The 21,389-nt window shown below is 38.0% G+C and overlaps 1 protein-coding gene across 14 annotated transcripts in view; it reads right to left on the reverse strand.

The window, feature by feature from the left end:
• Positions 1–21,389, reverse strand: part of robo1 (roundabout, axon guidance receptor, homolog 1 (Drosophila)) — a 545,238-nt gene that overhangs the window by 325,941 nt on the left and 197,908 nt on the right. For 4 of the 14 annotated variants that reach the window (XM_068213464.2, XM_068213463.2, XM_068213459.2 and 1 more), the window contains exon 1: positions 7,503–7,937. In XM_068213464.2, coding sequence (XP_068069565.2) covers positions 7,503–7,725 — 223 coding nt within the window. In that variant the 5' untranslated portion in view covers positions 7,726–7,937. 14 annotated transcript variants of the gene reach the window in all.

The following is a 21,389-nucleotide window of genomic DNA, read 5'->3' on the forward strand; positions in this document are numbered from 1 at the left end:
GCTCCCTATATTGTTTACCATGGCACTATGAATATTGGTCTGAAATCACATTTAACTATGACTTGAAAACAACATTAGCACTATTTATTTGACTGTGAACTTGTACTTCCATAGTCATTGGCTGCTAATATGATTACAATATTTAGTATTAGCAAAGAATACTTTTCTGAAATTATATTATTAAGGAGAAAGTCTGAATGTGTGAACATAAAAACAACTTTATATCCATCTAAGAATGTGCTAGCAGCTCTTCAAAGACAGATATTAGCTCTAAAAGTTGCACTCATGCAAGTTTTATATGTTCTAGTATGATTTCTAGCGTCTGTGGAAACATAAGCAGCACAAAGCAAACTAAATCTGAGAAGCATGGCTAGATAATGATTACTGTTTCAGTCAGTGCCACTGTTACACTAGCAAATGATGATAAATGAGAAATACAGTGTAAGCTACAAAAATAACGTCGAGGTAACTTCGCCAAGTCGGTCAGGAGCATTTTAAAAGACACAGGACACAATATGACACACATTTACGGATATAACACACGTAGGCAACTTTGTGTGGCTTCACACACTACAAAAAGAGGCAAATGCCAGCCGTTCACCTCATTTCACCGGAACATAACGCGAATGCATTTTGTGAACTTAAACTGGTCTCACCAAAAACAAACAAACAAAATAACAGTACGTACCTGTGCAAACGTGTATAACTGCGATAAAAAGCACGAATCCAATTATTCTCCCCGTCATCGTTTAAATATTCGCGTTTTAGATAGATGCTTGTGTAATCCGCAAAAATAACAAAATTAAAAAATCAGATTTCTCTGCGTTTTTGATCCTTCATAATATCCAGATGTAATGTTTTCCAGAATATTAAGAGTTTCGTAGAAAAGTTTACATTGAAGTTTCCGTTAATTTGAGTGTAATCCAATTTATTAGTGCTCAAACACGCACTCCACGAGTCCAAAATGACTTAAAATCTCAAAATTAGTCCAAGTTAACTCATATAAAAAAAGACGTGCAGATGAAATCGCCCCCTAAAAAATAAGAGTTCTGCAAAGCGCAGAGTTGGTCACTTCTTATCCGCTGACCGCATCCCATAAGAAATCTCCTAGAAAGCCAGTGAAAAGAAACTCCAACTCTTTCCCAAAGTTTGAAATGCAGTAAGGTCCTCGGCCTGAAAAAGATGACCAGTGTCACATCGTTCAGAAACAACGTGAATAAGTCATTTCCAACTCTGAAACTTCAGTTTCCATTGGGAGAGCAGAAGCTGATGCTGAAGAATTTGCTGACTGAAGTCCATTGGATGTAGATCACTTCCACTTTTCCATTGCTTTGCAGAATTAAGCGTATGTCCGATATTTCCCCCCTGTATTTTTTTTTTTTTTTTCTTTCTACGTCTTCTTTCAGTTTCCCCCCCTCAGTGCTTCAATGTTTGGATCGGTGTACTGAGGTCCCCCGTCACTTCGGGCTGAGGGGATTTGAAACAACGGTACTTCATTCAAACAGCATGAATAGTAAATGACATGGTACGTCCCGGGCTCCCCCTCCGCAGACTAAACAATGGATAGTTCCTAAGGAGAATTACCTTGGTGTTGCCACGTCCGCTGGTTTGAAACACTGTGCATGTTTTATTTTTAAGACTTTCGTATTTTATTTCTCAACATATTTCACTTTACATATCTAAAACGTTTAAAAGTAAAGATTATCTGCAAAAAGTATAAACTTATTAACTATCTTTTATTGTTTTTTTAAATAATATTTTAATATAAAACGTGAAATGATAACTTATTAAAATATTTAAAGCGTTATAATAATGGTAAATAAAAAAAACGATTCACCAAATCTAACTGGAAATATAGATATTTCTGAAAACAGTTGTTATGCTTATTTCCATACAGGTAAGAAATGATAGGTAAATTACTATTATTATATTACATTATTTTAAAAGCATATATATATATATATTAAAAAAACGATTAAATAAATACTCCACAGAAGTGAATTTTACAGTATGTGGCAGTTTATAGCATATGGTTTATTGTGCTACAAAAAAATCAGATAACTGTACGTGTTTTCTAGCGAGATTTGGCAACCCTTATTAACCTCTTCAGAAACGGGCTCCCTCAAGGCAAGAGTCTGTTTGATCAAACTTTAATGAATTTACACTTTAAAATACACTCCTCGCTTCGGGGAAACGGAATAATTTGCTCTTAATTATCTTAAAAGGCGAAGTGTGTGTGTGGATTTATGGAGCGCTTTATTTGCACGACTAGTTGAAAGGTTTCCTGAATTCAAATTTCATGTGTGTGCGTATTTGTCTTACTTTATCTACAAAATTGAATTCGTAAATCCTCATGCCTCTATAATTGGTTTGTGTTTATTGTTTCTATATGTTTAAGAAGAACAAATGTGAAGTATTGTGTCTGTCCTGCGCCTATATGAATCTGACAGGCGCCCCATTAATAACTCAACACCGCCCTCTACTGCTGGGCACTGCGGACACATTTACAAACAACAATACAATATTAATATACACAGAAGACTTATGGGACTCTACAAACGTATACCATCCTAAAATCTCAGCGATTTTAATGTCCATTTGCATAAGTGTCCACAGAGCCTATTAAGAAGGGCTTCATCTACCTAAAATACAAACAAACAGGCTAATTTAGGCTATATACTACAGTTGCTTTTTAATTGCACAATCTATGACAAGGCTTCAAATATTCATATGACCCATATTAGAGGTTATGCTCAAGTAAATGATAAAATATGAGAATTATGCTGATTATATCATATCATTTTGATTTTATGATTAATAAGTCATGACAACATATGTTTTAGTGAATTGTAACTTATTTAACTAAGCTAATCATGTTCCAACTTAATTGTATGAGTTACGCAAGCTGTTTCAAGTTGGTTTAATATAATATCTATTCAAATGACTCAAGGTTATTACAGATTTAGCTTAAAACAGCTTGAAATGAAGGCAACCAGTTTTTTTTTGTTTTTGTTTTTTTTTACAGTGTACAGTATATTCACTCACCGGCCACTTTATTAGGTACAACTGTCCAACTGCTTGTTAATGCAAATGTTTAATCAGCCAATCACATGGCAGCAACTCAATGCATTTAGACAAGTAGACATGGTCAATACGATCTACTGCAGTTCAAACCAAGCATCAGAGTTGGGAAGAAAGGGGATTTAAGTGACTTTGAAAGGGGCATGGTTGTTAGTGCCAAATAGGCTAATCTGAGTATTTTTAGAAATTGCTCATCTACTGGGATGTTCACGCACAACCATCTCTACGGTCAGAAAAAGAGAAAATATCCAGTCAGCAAATCTGTGGGCACAAATGTCTTGTTGATGTGAGAGGTCAGAGGAGAATGGCCAGACTGGAGAATGACCACAACGAGTGGCACTCCTGTCAGCTAAGAACAGAAAACTGAGGCTACAATTCACACAGGCTCACCAAAACTGGACAATAAAAGATTGGAAAAACGTCACCTGGTCTGATGAGTCTCGATTTCTGCTGCAACATTCAGATGGTAGGGTCAAAATTTGGGATCAGCGTCATGAAAGCATGGATCAATCCTGCCTTGTATTAATGGTTCAGGCTGGTGGTGGTGTAATGGTGTGGGGGATATTTTCTTGGCACACTTTGGGCTCATTAGTCTTAATTGACCATCATGTCAATGCCACAGCCTGCCTGAGTATTGTTACTGACCATGTTCATCCCTTTATGACCACAGTCCAACAGGATAATGTGCCATGTCATCCCAGACTGGTTTCTTGAACATGACAATGAATTCACTTTACTCAAATGGCCTCCACAATCACCTGATCTCAATCCAATAGAGCAACTTTGGCTGTGGATGTGGTGAAATGAGAGATTCGCATCATGGATGTGCAGCTGACAAAACTGCAGCAACTGTGTGATGTAATCTTGTCAACATGGACCAAAATTTCTGAGGAATACTTCCAGTACCCTGTTAAATCTTTGAAACGAAGGATTAAGGCAGTTCTGAAGACAAATGTGGGTCAACCTGGTACTAGTAAGGTGTACCTAATAAAGTGGCCAGTGAGTGTATATAGAAAGAGATGAAAGTAAATAATATCTGATACTATACACTGACTGTATATACATACAGTACAGTCCTTACATTTGCTGTTTTTTAGCATCACAAACCAAAAGTGCAACATCTGAAACAAATTCAGCCGCATGTGTCTAATCTTCCGACTTGTAGTGTGCCAGAGAAAAAACCCACATTAAGCTAGAAAACTTCACACTACGTGCGCATAAATCTACAAAACCACAGTCTGTTCACGTCATTATTATTCTGAGATTTGTGACTATATTTGATCTCCTGCTGCCAAAGATCCTGACCTCCACTATTCCAGAGTTGTGTCAAAAATGCTGATATACTAGCGTTTTACTAGTTAATATGGCAGTTTTATGCTGAAACTTATATGAGCATCTAACATCTGAGCCAAATATCCATTCTTCACCTGTCCTCTAAAACGCCGAAGGACAGCCAAACGTTTGCCGCTCTTCTACATTAAACCGCTTGTGTGATGTTTCCAAGACCCTCAGAAAGTATGAAAGAAATAACTGAGCTCATTGATTCTGCATAATGTTGACTTGAGTGTAAAACCACCATCAAACGAGCCTAACATTTCTGAGCAGCATGAAACAGTGACTATTACACAGCATACAAACACATGAAACTCAAGGAATAATTCACTGCTAATCTAACCCTAATGTCAGACCAAAAGTTTGTAAATGAAAACTAAAACTATTGATCAAAAACATTTTCATTAACTAATAAAATAAAAAAACAATGCAATAAATGAAAAACTAAGTGAAAACTAACAACAGTCACTGAAATAACAAACTGAAATAAAATAATAGTTAGCAAAAACAAATAGTCGTATACAGAATTAATAAGATACTCATTCTGTGATGGAAAATCTAACATGCGGCTGTTTCCGGAAATACCAGTAGATGGCGCTTTTACAGCCAAACACATTAAAAAAGGGGTGGTTCAGAGTGTATTTTTAAGGCTTGGATGTGTTTATGGGGTGCAAAGCAATGGCTGTTTCTCAATATGCGTTCTTCAGCGGTCTTGCGTCCTCATGTTCTCGTGCAACGTCATCATCAGCTGCCTAAGTTCAGTTCCAATACTCAAGACCGCAAGAACAGAGGACGCGTGAAACTTCCCGGATGTGTTTTGATATCGAGGACGCACTGATGCAGACTTGAGCACCGAACTCACTCTGGAAGTCCCAGAAGTCATTGCGACTAGAGGTGGGAAGCGCAGCATTTTATCTAGATTTATTACTAAAGTTCAGAGATATAATTTATTTACCTCAAGACTTTCCCTAAATGAAACGGTTAAAGTAAACATAAACATGAACATCTTAATAAAGGAATAAACACATTAAGAGTGTTTATTTGCGGAAATTCGTATTAAAATTTGTTTTATTTATATTGTGCAGGGTATATTTATAATGCTTTTATGCAAAGTATATATTTTGAAGAGGGGAAAAACAATAAATTGTTGTATGAATGCTGTAATGTTTAAATAATTTCCATTTAAAACGCTTGAAGGTCACGTGACCATCAGGAAGAACGCAGCATCTCATTTCTCAAAGGACGCGTTCTCTGCCCTCGCGGTCTCCTGAGTTCGTTCTTCCGAGGACACCTGGCAAGACCGCTCTCCACAAGAACGCAAGTTCATTCTCTGCGTTCTTGTATTTGAGAAACAGCCAATGTATGCTCATGCTTCATTTGTGTAAAATCTGGTTATTTTTTCATATATCTTCAATTATATACTGCTACTGAGCTAACATGAAAATAACTATCATATTTCCTAGTCCCTTAGAAAGCTCGCCCCCAAGAGGCTCTGATTGGTCATCTAACAAAGTGCTGTGATTCGCGAATCAGCGCCATGTCACCAGGAAACGTTTCTACCAATGACTGTAAAAAATATGGACGACACGACAGCCCTTTTTCCCATTGAACGCCTTGAGGGCAAAACGCCTGCTTGACGGCCACAAACTGTTGCAAAAGACTGCTGAAATTGGAGCCTTGACATGCGCAGAAGGACTGTCTGATGGAGCCAGAGGAGGAGCCGCGAAAATGAGCGGAGTCGAGCTTCCAACCAAACGCTTTATATAAAATCAACCACACCCCCCTAACTTTTCAGCATGCATTTGCTGTCATATCAACACAAATGGATGTAATAACGTTAACAAATATGAGGGTTTTATATATTCAATCACGCCAGCTCCGGACCGCAGCGCATAACCTACTAGCGGCGTAGATGGCTGATTCCGGCTCGCATGCGGCAGCGCCGGCTCACTCGGCTGCCGCATCTGGCTCGATTGACTTGGGCTGGAATAGGGTAGTGAGTCCAGGCATCCGGAGTAGGTCCAGCAGAGGTAGTCAGTCTGAGCTCTGAGGGGTAAGTCTCCGGCAGGCGAGAATCTAGCCGGAACTGTGTTTTGCTATCTGGGTGGTTAGGCGTGTATCAGCAAACTAATAAAGCCCGAAAAAATCCCTGAACTTAGCGAATAAACAGTGTTCCACCAGGATCATGTTTGTCAGAAACTATAGTTTACTGCTGAACTCATTTTGTCATGGTAAAATAACACAGAAATCGAGTAATAACACTTCAGTCTTCTGCCGAAGCTCAGACGCGCTGCTTTGAGAAACTGTCAATCACAGCTGTCAATCACGATGACACGCCCAGCATTAAATTACTGCTAAAAACAAACTGTTTACAAAAATGAAGATCTGCACCTATTTCAGCACAATAACCAGTGCCTTAATCGATCAGAACCATCTTTCGGGACATTTTATTGCAAGTGTAATTAATTTTTTCATTTGGGCTTAAGTCTCCTTCATTAACACGGAGGAGGCGGGCTTTATGACTTGTACTGCAGCCAGCCCCTAGGGGGCGATCTAACGGCCGAGACCTTCACTCAAACGCAGGCTTGCGGCACACTTGGTTTCTACTAGCATGCGCTGTGCCTCTGCTGTGTAGATACTGTCAGTCAGTGTAACTGTTAGCCGTGTCAGTGTGAGCCTGAATAAGACAGAAAATGAAAAGGACACAGCTGAACTTCACGCCTGCTCTCTAAAATCATTTTAAATCAAATCAATCAATTTAAAATGTACGTGGATTGAACATAAAAAAATGTAGCTGTCCCCAAAAAAAAAAACTTAAGAATTGTGTCGATTCAGCTCAGTTTAAACAAGTAGTTTGAACAAACTGCAATAGTCATTTTTTGAGTGTAGCATATGCTACTTGCTGTTGTGATGGCACGGTTGCTTTGTCAGAAAAATTCAAAACTAAACTAAAAACTATCAAAAACCATTACTAAACAAAACGAACTAAACCTAAATTTAAATGTAGAGGAACTTTAAAAATAGTCTCAAAATAAAAAATCACAAAACTATCAGTGTCAGAAATGCATGTTTAGATATTGTGAACTTACTCTGGAAGTCCTGGAAGCATTTATGCTTCTTGCTGTTGTGATGGCGCTGTTGCGTGGGGCGGTGATGGGCTCCGACTAGAAAGCTCCCGTGTGGACGCTTACACCATTGGTTTGGTTGGTTCCTGAGGCTAGCATGGCGAGGGACTCCTGGAGTTCCTCCATGTTGGACACCCATCATGACTAGCATTGCCAAAATGGAAACCACCAGAGGGATAAACTCCATGGTAGATGCTATTAAGATATACCTTCTACAAATACACTAAATTACACTCTCTGAGAAAAATAGATCTCCAAAAAAAGGATCAAACCATTACATCCGGTGGCATCTTGCTTTTAAACTCCCAAACTTCCAAAAACTAAAGAAAAGCTCTTCATTTCTCATCGTGGACGCTTTATTTCTAATGTCACCAGTTGACGACACTTGTTTTAATGAGCAGTCGCAAACAGACACACTTTGGACAATATGGACAGCGAGCTCCACGCCCCTTTTTTCAGATTTCTTACACATAATAACCTTCATTCTGTCCCATTCTCTGTTTGATATTCAAAGCGAGTTTTGGTGGACGTTCCCTCTTCCTTGTGATGTCTCTGTATTGGTAGGAGAAAAAAAGGGAGTCTCTTTCGGACTCCATGCTGGGGCATCTCTTTCAACATGTTTGGACCCCCCCCTCATCAGGCCTGGGCTGTATTGGTATGGGGGCGAGGGTTTGACACACGCAGTGAGCAAGAGAGACACACATTCCCTTTCCCCCTGACTAAGACTATTTTACGCCTCCTTTTCAAGCGGCATCACCTAACAAAACAGCGCCGGCTAAAACAAAAACATTCTCCAAGAACAATACTCCCCATAGAGAGAAGAAAAGCGAGCTTTCCAAACACCGAAGTGGAAAATGTCACATTTTTATCTCGACAGGGGGTGCGCTGCATCTTGGGACTCAGGAAAGCTTGGATGTGCTTTGAGGGGTGTTTTGCAAATTTTGTTTGATTAATGTTATTGTTAAATTAAGATGAGATTTAGTTAGATTGATGATTCTATTAAGCAGTTTATTATCCAATAACCACCTCAAAAGGAGTAAAATAGTGCTTTAGATCAGAGATGGGCAAACTTGGGTCCTTGAAGAACTGGTGTCCTGCAGAGTTTTGCTCCAACACCAATCCAACAAACCTGAACATGCTAATCAATGTCTTCAAAATCACTAGAAATCTATAGGCCGGTGTGTTTGATTAGGGTTGGAGCTGAACTCTGCAGGACAACAACCTCCATCCCTGCTTTAGATCAATGCCGCATCTTCCAACAATTTTACAACAGCAGTTAGATCTCACATGGTCACCCACTAAAGCTAAGCAGGCCTGTGTGTGGTCAGTACCTGGATGGGATACCATCCAACTAGGTTGCTGCCGGAAGTGGTGTTATTGAAGCCAGCAGGGGGTGCTCTACCTGTGATATGTGTAGGTCCAAAGCAATATCCCAGCAATTTGTATTTTTGATTTAGTAGCTGATTCGTACGAATTTGAATGATCTAATTTGTACAATTTAGTTTGATTCGCTCATCACCCAGTGACGGTTGGGTTTAGGGGAGGAGTTTTGTGCCATGCCTTATTTTTAAAATCGTTCATTACAACTTATGCTTTCTCATGAGATCAGGCTGGTGGGCCCTAATGCCCCAGTATAGTGATGGAGACTCTATACTGTTCAGTGAGCACTGTCTTTCAGACGAGACGTTAAACCGAGGTTTGTTTAAAACGTATAATGAATGCATCTATGACCACTTTGGCCAATCACAGACATTACCGTTGAACTTGTGAACACAATGACTATGCTCTCTGATTGGCTGTAGCTCATCACTATATCTGACCTCTTGGTCAAATCAGCCGACTGGTCAAGAATGTTTAGCATGCAAGATTCTGGACTTTCATCTGCAATGTGTTGGGGATGACATATATGTGTGTGTGTGTGTATATATATATATATATATATATATATATATATATATATATATATATATATATATATATATATATATCAGAGGTCGCGTAAACTGAATATTTTCCGTCATTGACAGATTTTTTTCAGTAGTGACAGAAAAATCTGAAGGTGTTCCATCATTTTAACGGATTATGTGAGGGTGATCTATTGTAATTTGTAGCTAACTGTAATTCCCACTCCTGTCCAGCTGATGGCGATTGCCCTAGTTTTGTCTTCTCTGTCACCGCTGCGTAAAGTTGCAAAAATGTCACAGCAGCTGACTGTGAGAAGTTTCTTTAAACAGCCAAATAGATATGATAAAGGTAGATTAATAATAAAGGGGAAAAAAAAGAGAAAGTGATGCCGTAGACAATGAAGAACAAACAGACAAAAATCCTCAGTCCCCGACAGCTGTTACGAGCCAACCCAGCGGCAGCAAAGAGGTCAGGTGCTTTGGAGTGCGTTGTGAACAGTACCGAATGCAGAGGGGTGCAGACACTGGTGCCCACACTACTCTGGCATCTTTGACTCATGAAAACTGAGCATTTTTAAAATGCTACTGACCATTTTTTAGTATAGTATTAGTAACTAGAATTTGACTATTTTTGACTTAATTCGGAAACAATTGGTTTTCTGAACTATTGCTAGTCATTCTCTGATTCAGCAAGGTACTCTTATATGACCATTACCCAACCTGTATATGTTATATACGGATGCTGGCAAAATATGCACATGGCCAGTGAGCGTGAATGGTCACATATTAAAAGTGTTATGTTTTATAGTGTGGATTTTATTGTTTTTCAGCAATTCAGTAAATACGCCAGCCTGGATGAGAAGCGTTTTTTTTTTTTTTCTTAAATGCAGTTTTAAAAGAAAAGTGCACTAATTTAGCTAAAATACAGATCCATTACAATACACCACTCCTGCTAAAAACTATTAGCTGTTCTCCTTAAAAGTAAAATCATATTTGTTTGATTATTTATCTGACAAAGTTGGACTATTCTGAAGCTTCTTATCAGAGCAGTTGCTTAAAACAGATAAGATTCTCAAAAGGATGGACCTGAGTTCCTTTTTTAATCACACAATATAAAATAATTATATACACCTAAATGATTTCTTCCAAATCGCTGTGAGATGGCTGTGGTCGACATCCTAAGAGAATATAGTTTTGGCTAATCCCGTAAAATCCGGTCGCCTATTAAATTATTCTGATTTACTTCAGGACACTATTTCTTGGCTGATATATACAGTCGTATATTTTAGAATATTTTATTATGACAAATAAATAACCTCAGACTTGCTAGGAGGATACAAATCATATGCAGTGTCACCGTGTTAACCCAGTTATGATGAAGGACCGCAAATCATCTCTGGAGTTGAATACAGGAATTCAGCTCACACAGCTGCCATAATGCATACAGAGCTGCTCCATACGGGCATTGACAAATCTGTTCGGACCTCAGACGAGGAGTTAATCCTATGAGGACGACTGAGCCTCTGCCCTTAGACCTCTGACACGAGGCCACACCGGCTGGGAAACACTGCGGGGCACTAAGAGCTCCCCTGTCATTCCCACAGACTCCTCCAAGCAGAAAACTTCCGTGACTTGTCAGCCTGGCTAAGAAACAAGCAAGGTTCCAGCAATCTCTCAGGACATCTTCAGCACAAGTGTTGTCACTGGGAAAGGATGACTCACAAAGCTTCGACGGCAGATTCGTATTAAGAATGCATAGCAAAAAATGCTTTTGGATTGAGTTTTGGTGTAGGAGACATGGTGGCTCAGTCGTTAAAGGTGCAGTATGTAAGTTTGACACCCGGTGGTTGAACTAGGTATTGCACTCCAAGCGCAGGTTGCCAGATTGACGACATCAACAACCTGCCTGACTATCGAGCCTAAAGACTTTTATGATAATAAAAGCAACGGCACGCAATCAAAGAAATATTTTCCATATTAAAAGGAGTTTTTGTTCTAACCAACACCTGAAATGTATGTTTTAGAAACGCCTTCTATTTCTGGCAGCTGAATAACAGGACAAATTGACAATGATCACCTCAGGAACAGCTCATGTACTTTATTTAGTGTTAAATGATGATAATGTGAGTTTGAATGCCATTTAACATGACATTTATTGCCGTACTACTGAAAGCAGCAGCAGATAGTTCTAGATAGAGTTTTTCCTTAAAGGTTTACAAAACCCTTGAGTACTATTTTTTTAGATTTTAACAGATTTGTGTGTGTTGAGCATGAGTTAAGACAATGTTAGCACCTGTTAGCTTTAATTGTTGGGAAAACTGGATAATTTGGAGCTTTTGTCAGCTAATTTTATCTTCCGAGTTTAAAAAGATTTTTGGGGCGGGATCAAAATCGGCGACGTATCGCAAAACTGCAGTGCAAAGATGACGCGTCGGTTTCTCATTATTTTTCATAGCGGAGGTTTCTTATCCTATGAGAAGAGCTAGTTTCTTCATTATTCATGACTGCACATGCTTTCCAAAAGCAAGGCAGACCTGCCAGTGCCAAGCTGTGAGATCCTACCTTGATGACTGGGTGAAACCACGTCCACGGACCCACGGCACACAGTATTTAGCCGTTCATGAAGGGTCGTACGTGTTTGTTTTGAGGATCCACAGGGTTTGTAGCATGTTTTTCCCCGCTATGCTGTCAGGGCCGATACAGCAATGCTGTTTGTGTGCCACAAGCCTTTTGTCTTTGTCTTTTATCAGTGAAATTTTTTCACATTTAGACACATCGCCGTGCTGCTGTGTTTTCCTAAATCCTCCAGATTACCAGCAGGGCTAATGGTTAAAATTGACAGGGCAAGAGACCTGCTGCACTAAGTCTGCATTCAGACCTGGGAATCGAGGGAAAAGTCCGAATTTAGTGTTTATATGAACACGATTATCTTTACAATTGTATAAATTGTGGTTGTGTGTATGAAATTATGAATAACAAATGTAGCAGGACATTAAATTACTGTTTATTTCTTTGATTTTAACTTTGCAAACTATAAAATCGTGGGTCTTCTCATGGTTCGTGTCTCATTTTGTGAGCCGAATGACAACAGTTGTTTGCTCCCCTCCTTCTCTCTGCTGGCCACGGCCACTCCTGCCTCTGATCGCAGAGCTCCACACTCAGTATGATGCTTTTTTTTTTTTTTTAATTCTGAGGTAGACTTGAACCAAAAGTGGGGGGTGTCATGGCCCTTTAAAACTAGCTATATAATACTAGCTGCCAACGGGGTAATCAAAATAATCTTCTTCTTTTCTGCTTTGAAATAAGACTAATTTGCTTACCCCATTGGTAGATTATTTCACTTATTTTAAGGAAAAACTACTTGATTTTTACCCATTATTTCTAAAAAGAAGACAATATTTTGTACAAGGCTTATTGCTTTAAACATTTCAAGATATTTAAACTCAAAACAAGACAAAAACTCCAAATAAGAAAAGCATTTTGTGCATTGCAGTGAGGTTTAGCATCAGAAAACATGCATTTAACCAGTGCTGAGAATCTTTAAAGGATACAAAAGCTATAGAAAGGTGAGGCACAACAGAGCTGCGCATTTCTTGGAAAAACAATGTAAAAGTAAAAAAAGCTTCTGACAGAAAAGTGCCCGGAGAAAAGAAGACTAGAAATGCACAAAACAGCATAAAGAGGACATTCTCCTCATTCATTACCAACTCTGTGTTGAGCCTTCAGACATGGGGGTGGATGGGCTGAACAAATCTGTTTCTGTTTTGCCATTCAGAGAGGCCCTCCATGCAGAACCCTGCCACAACTGACATTACACACACACACACACAAAAAAGACAGACGGCGAAATGAAGAAAGCGCAAAAGAACGTGAGAGCTTTGCATTACACCGCAATTGGGAGACACAAAAGCTTGGCTAGCGGGTAAACAGGCTGTTGCGTTTCCGCTCGCCTGCGTGGGCTGAATCCCCTTTAGCAGCCAGTATCTTTTGAGGAGACAGAGGCCAGCATGTGATTAGACGTGGACTGAGGGATATGCAGCGGTGAGAATCGCAATTAAGCATGTGCAACATTATGTGCTGGTGCCTCACCTGTGTACTGGTAAAGCAAGCAGATTAAACTGGATGCTTGGATCCACATATTTGTAAAAATGTGTCTTTCCTGGTAAAATATAGGTTATATAAACAATAATAATAATCATAATAATAATAATAATATGCTGACATTGAGCCTGCAGGAACGATTAAATGTTTTCATTTTTCAAAATGTTTTATCATAAGCTTATTCTGCTCACAAAGATTGCATTTATTTAATAAAAAAAACAGTAACATTTGTGCAGTTGGGAAATGTTATTGGGATTTTAAATATTTTATTGAATTATGTTAAAAATTGTATTAATTTGTGTAGCTTAAAGAATTATAAGCGTGATTAGTCTTCAGTTTCACACAATCCTTAAAATATGTAATCATAATATGCACAGGCAAAAAATGCATTATTATAATTAATCATTATTATTATTGTTGTTGTTATTGTTATTACTATTATTATAATAGTAGTACTAGTATAATAATAATAATAATAATAATAATTATTATTATTATTATTATTGTTGTTGTTGTTATTATTATTATTATTATTATTATTATTATTATTATTATTATCTTGTTGTTTGTAATCACTTTGGCAAACAATATAAAATATTTTAATTTATTCATCACAATAAGTTGTTCAAAAGTGAAAGTAAATACATTTATTATATTATTGTTAAGTGTATTATTATTTAAATGTTATTATTATTATTTTATTATTATTATTATGGATATTATAATTTATGATTAGTAGTACTAGTATATAACAACAACAATAATAATAATAATAATAATAATAATAATAATAATAATAGTAATAGTAATAATAATAATAATAATTATTATTATTATTAGCAGCGTTGTTGTTGTTGTTGTTATTATTGTTTTAGTTCTTGTTGTTTGTCTTCAGTTTGGGAAACAATATAAAAAACTATTTAATTTATTCCTTACAATAAGTTGTTCAAGAGTTAAAGTAAATACATTTATTATATTATTTTTCATTTTTATTATTATTTGTATTATTATTATTAATACTAAGAATAGTATTATTTTTGTTGTTGTTATCATCATTATTAGTAGTAGTATTATTATTATCATTAGTAGTATTACTATAATAATAATAATAATAATAATAATAATTATTATTATTATTATTATTATTATTGTCATTGTTGTTGTTGTTATTGGTATTGTCTTGTTTTTGTTTGTCATCAGTTTGTTAAACAATATAAAAATTTATTCATTACAAAATTTATTCATCACAAAATATTGTTTAAGAGTGAAAGCAAATACATTTATAACGCAAAAAAGTAAATAAAAGCTACAATTTTTTATTTTATTTTGTTTATTATTTTTTATTATTAGGGATTTTTACCAATAATAACTGATCACAACAAAAGAGCAAATCATCATCACTGTAATGATTTCTGCAGTAATGAAGACTGCAGCAATGATGATGAAAAATTTAGCTTTGAATCACAGGAATAAATTAAACTCAAACTAAATTCAATAAGAAAACGCTTATTTATAATTGTTATATTATTTTACACTTTTACAGATCTTACTGTACTTTTGATCAAATAAATGCAGCCTTAGTGAGCAGAACTGGCTTCTTTTAAAACATCTTACAAAATCTAACTGATCCAGACAGATTTACAAAACAATAGACTTCGTTAGCGTGGGTTTCCTCTGGGTGCTCCAGTTTCCCCCACAGTCCGAAGTAACTGTGCAGGACAGGTGAATTGAATGAGCTGGGTTGGCCATATTGTGTGTGAGTGGGTGTTTCCCAGTGTTTGGTTGTGGCTGGAAGGGCATCCGCTTCACAAAATATGTTGGATAAGTTGGTAGTTCATTCCGCTGTGGCGACCCCAGATTAATAAAGGGACTAAAACCAAGAGAAAATAAATGATTGATAAATGAATAGACCTTTAGATGACTATGAGACATTTCATCTTGTCCGAATCTTTAACTAGCCTCATCAGAAGCCCGGCTCCCTGCTCTCCTTTATGCAGACTGGCAAGAACAAGAAGCATTGTGTTTTCATGCTTAATTGGCTTAATTGGTTTACTGGTTGAAGAGGCTTAAATGAATGGAGAAGCTGTCTGAGAGAAACAGAGCCAAGTATAGCCTTTGTCTTTGGCTTGCATGTGCCCTCCCCACCTTCACCACGGGGGATTCGACCAATCGGTGCCTCGCAAGCTGTTGGACAAGATCCTCACCGGCAGTCCTGCTGAATTATTAACACAGCCCCACAGAGCAGGAGCGAGAACAAACCTGGGGAAGTACTGTATATATACACTACACTACAGCAAGGACAACTGCATAATCCTCGGTCAAAGCTAATGTGTCCTGAGTAATGATTAAAACATGACTGCGCAGGATACACAAGTGGCACTTTTGCTGATTGTTCCCATATTAGCCTTGACACAAACATGAGGTCTTGCAACACTGCCAAAATGAAATGAACTGCCAATCATTGGGACAAAAAGGGAGAAGAACGAAGAGATGTCTCAAATTTGGTTGGTAATTGTAAGTGAATTTTACCACTGAACTATTTCACTGCGAAAAAAAAATGCTTCTCTTACGTAAAGCCCTTGTACATTTGGATGCTTTAAATACGTAAAAATGTCATAAAAAATGAGACTGAGATTGACTCTCTTCAATGATTATGCTTTGCACCATTTACTAAAAAGTACTATGTCGATTAAGGTGTTTTCTTCTAAACAATAACAAGTGCTTAAAGTGCTTAAATATCAGGTGCTGCTAAAGAACTGAAGTGCTGAACTGAAGATGAGAAGTAAAATCAAGGGCATTATCACTTATTTTTTCTTTTTTCTGGGTTGTAAGCAAAGTCCTGCAAACTCCTTCTTTTTAAGACATTTGGACCAGAAGATGGAGCTGGTCCAGTGGAAGAGGCAGAGGGTCTGCTGTTTGTCCAATCAGGTTTTTTCCTTCTGTCAAATAAAAATATCAGGCTACCTCAAATACTTCACTCCACAGGATATATTCATTTACTCATTTTCTTGTCAGCTTAGTCCTTTTATTAATCATGGGTCGCCACAGCGGAATGAACCGCCAACTTATCCAGCACATTTTTACGCAGCGGATGCCCTTCCAGCCGCAACCCATCTCTGGGAAACATCCACAAACACTCATTCACACACACTCATACACTACAGACAATTTAGCTTACCCAATTCACCTGTACCGCATGTCTTGGGACTGGGGGAAAACCGGAGCACCCAGAGGAAACCCACATGAACGCAGGGAGAACATGCAAGCTCCACACAGAAAAAGGTTATGCTATGTTGAGCAGGGGATCAAACCAGCCACCCTGCGACCTTGAAGGTGACCTGTGAAGCAACAGCACTACCTACTGCGCCACTGCTTCGCCCTCCACAGGAAATATACATTTAATTAATGCTCTGCTGTTATTATTATTTCACAAAACCTCCAAACAAAACAAAATTTCCTCCATCTCACTCGCGGTTCATGTGTGCGCACGATGCGTGTGATGGAAGAAGATGACAACAAACCTCAAGGCTTATATGCTTGCTTTTTGTATAACAATTGTGTTGCTTACATATGATATTGCATTAATTTGCATACATATTTTATAAGCTGTACAATAAAAGCATCAGTTTGGTGCGGAGCTATCATCATACAAAAAATCAAGAAAATCTTTGGATTTGTTTGATTGTTAGATTATGTAGGCTATTTTAAAAACTGATTTTATATAAGAACTATTAATAACTGTACATTTTCAATTGGAAAAGGTTGGTTTGTTGCTTGGACTTTAAATTATCAATTGCCTGTTTGTTAAGTTTATGACGCGGCTCTAGGCAGCACAGAAGCCATCAGCATCAGCATTGGTTTATGTCAACTCATCTGTGTCAAACTGTGACCAGAAACATCCTTCTTTCATTTTGCTTATTTGGCAAAATTCATCTATAGACTCGTGTTTTTGCACGTGTTAACTTCATGCGAGTCAACAAATATTTTTGCACATTTAGGGGCCTTTCCATTCCAAAAACGCGAAGCGCACTGCACTGCCTTTTATGTTGAAAAGAAAAAAAGAAGCGTGGTGCTCTTTTCTGTCACTAGGAAACGACTGAATCAGCTGAGCTGTGTTGTGCACAAGTCGTGTTGCTGTCGATGTTATAATTGTAATTTTTAATAATATTGTGATATTCAAGATGTGTAAAGTAATACAGCTCTGGATAACTTGTAAAGAGCGACCACAAGCCTCTCCTCCATCATCAAAAGTTCACGACCGACGCGACCAAAGTAACGCTCTTTTTCCATTCGAGCACATAGCGTGCAACGGCAAAACGTTAGATGCCCAGGGCGCATAAGCAGTGGGTAAAACACTTGCGGCTGTTAGTAAACCATTCAACAGATGCGCCTCTCAACGCAAAAAGTTCGCTGTGATCGGCCCCTTATACAGCCAAACTTCAAAAATATATAAAATGATATTTTTTAATAGTTTAACTAACACCGTTAATTGGTTACAAACGCACTATTTTGATTAACGGTTAATCGATTATTATTGTGTATTATTTATTATAAATAAACCGCATGCGCAGGCTTTAAATTTTTTTTCCCCTCACGGCCGCACGCCAGAGATCCGGCACGGTGCCGGAATACTTTAAGCCCTGCGTATACTAACCAGTTAAACTCTGCTGTTATTTTGGGATTTCCGCCTAGATTTTGCCTACCCAAATTTAAAAGCTTCTCAAATCCACATGCAGAGATGTAAATGCAATAATTTGGTAACATTTTAAAGAAAACCCTTTGAATTTTCATAAAACACTATTGAAAGTGTATAAAATAACTGTATTTGTTGTCTGTGTTATAATAAACACCTAAAAAGTGGCCCTTATTGTATTTATTTTATAAATTCAAATTTGAAAGTGTACCTTTTGGGTTCTGTGAGGTCTAGCTTGCTGTAATTTATTTTGTTGGTTCCTGCACATGTCTGTAATCATAGAAAAAAAGAAAAATGTCTCTAGCATAATCTAATAAAAAGTTATGTATTACAACTGATGAGAGGTGCTGTACAAGCCACAGGGATCGATCATTGTTTTTATATTTCACTATTCTTTTGTTTGATCAAACATAATTCACTGTGTTTGGACCACATCAGACATACAGTATAAAAGGATTACTCATGCACATCACCTCAAAAACAGAGGAGAATGGCCCTGAAGCACACAGCATAAGGTAAGAGATGACAGCTGTCTGTGCTATCTGGGGCTGCTTATTGATCATAAATGTATTGTTTTCACTTCAGCACCATGGAAACACAGCAATTCATTTGGCAACTGTTTGATATGTGAATATAATTCAGTAAAAAGAATGCTAGAACCGTATGAGCACCGACAAGAGCTTTCATTTGAGCTATAACTTGTACATGTGTCATATGAAAAATATGAAAATAAACCAACGTAAAATTCCCAGCTCGAGTATCCAAAATACTGTTAATTGAAGTGTAAATATAATTTGTACAGTAAAATAAAACCAAAGTGATGCATATGTGCATAAAATATAGATTCTACACTTTCAAACGAAACCACTGAAGAGGGTCTGGTGCAATGCTAGCCCTTTAAATCTTAAAGCGAAATTCAATGACGTCACGGACCCGGTACCGGGTCTGCGGAGTTTAACTGGCTAATATTCTATACTATATACTATACTTAAACATATTTTTCCAAAGGGGATGCACTCAATCCAGCACCACAAAACTGAGTCTTAAATGGAGTCTAAATGATTTGTTCCAACAGAATGAAGCTAGTCGGGCTTTTTACTTGTTAGCATGATCCAACCGCTGAAACAAATATATTAAAAACTCTGCACTTCACTCTGATTTGATTTGATTTAGAAACATGCACTGCGCTTCTTTCTGATTTACACAGAAACAGACATTTTCCTGAGCATTTACTATTCCAGATCACACAGGCGTACAAAACCATCTGCTACTGCATGTGGAAATTCATATATATCTTTCAAGTGGATTTATTCACACAGCAAGTGTGTGGATTTACAACATGTTTGACATGGCCTAACACCTGGAACTCACATGTGAGATGGATATCTGCAGTAATGGCCAAAGAAAAAAGTTACTTTTTACCTCACTCTATACTTCCCACATGCTCCGGATCTGCTTATGTTCCCTCTCTCACGTCCTCTGCTTTTAAAACCCGTCCTTTCCTCTGACAAACACCGCAAGGGTTCTCTCAGTCTCCCTGCTGCCATCAGCTGCCAAAACACGCCGGTTTGCAGCGATGAGCACTATAAATATGATGTACAGCTTATGTGGTGCCGCTGACCTCACAACACGCGCTAAAGCAGTGCGGGGGAGCAGGTGCCATGCAGATTTATGACACTCAGCCAGAACTTTCACCCTCCGCATACACTCTCATGCCCGAGCAAGCAGCAAGTCCGGCCTGCGATGGCTGAACACATTTACTCCTCCGTGACAAAGCAGCATGTGGGAGAAATGCAGCGTGAATGTGAAAATGTGCAATTGTTTGGATGCACTTTCAGAACTTTGCCTGTGGCAACTGGCACTGCTAAATGTTCTCCAGCCACCCCCTTCTTTGGGAAGTTTTGGATAGTTTTAAAGTACTTTTGGGTTATTAAAGGAGTTTTTTGGTTATATATATATATATATATATATACACACACACACACACACACATTGAGCTCTGAATGAGTACACCCCTCTCTCAATGAATATGGCCAATAATCTTTTGTGCATTTAAACAAAACGATTTAATTAAAACATTAAATCCATTAAATTAAGACTTTGGTTGTACCACTGGATCTGTGTTTTAACACAGCAAAGATTATTTCATGACAGGTGGGATCTACAGTGCATCCAGAAAGTATTTATAGCGCTTCACTTTTTCCACATTATTTTGTTACAGCCTTATTCCAAAATAGATTAAATAGTTTATTTCCTCAACATTCTACACACAATACCCCATAATTTTTTTTTTTACATTTTTTAAAATTGTTGCAATTTTATAAAAAAAAAAAAAAAAAAATGAAAAATCACATGCACATAAGTATCCACAACTTTTGCCGTGAAACTCTAAATTGAGCTCAGGTATATTCTGTTTCCACTGATCATTCTTGAAATGTTTCAGCAGCTTAATTGGAGTTCACCTGTGGTAAATTCAGTTGATTGGACATGATTTGAAAAGGCATACACCTGTTCAAATAAGTTCCCAGGGTTGATAGTGCATGTCAAAGCACAAACCAAGCATGAAGAAAAAGGAATTGTCTGTAGAGATCTGAGACAGGATTGTCTTGAGGCTCAAGGCTGGGAAAGGTTGCAGAAAAATTTCTGCTGCTCTGAAAGCTCCAATGAGCACAGTGGCCTCCATCATTCATAAGTGGAAGATGTTTGGAATCACCAGGAATCTTCCTAGAGCTGGCCGGCCATCTAAGCTGAGTGATCGGGGGAGAATGGCCTTAGTCAGGGGGGTTATCAATAACCCAATGGTCACTCTGTCTGAGCTCCAGCGTTCTTCTGTGGAGAGAGGAGAACCTTACAGAAGGACAACCGTCTGTGCAGCAATCCACCAATCAGACCTGTGAGGTAGAGTGGCCAGACGGAAGCCACTCTCTGCCTAGAATTTGCCAGAAGGCATCTGAAGAATTCTCAGACGATAAGAAACAAAATTCTCTGGTCTGATGAGACTAAAATTGAACTTTAGAGTGAATGCCAGGCATTCCCTTTGGAGAATTCCACGCACTGCTCATCACCAGACCAATACCATCCCTATAGTGAAGCATGGTGGTGGTGGCAGCATCATGCTGTGGGGATGTTTTTCAGCAGCAGGAACTGGAAGAC

Source organism: Danio rerio, chromosome 15 (genome assembly GCF_049306965.1).
Source record: "Danio rerio strain Tuebingen ecotype United States chromosome 15, GRCz12tu, whole genome shotgun sequence".
Taxonomy (NCBI): Eukaryota; Metazoa; Chordata; class Actinopteri; order Cypriniformes; family Danionidae; genus Danio; species Danio rerio.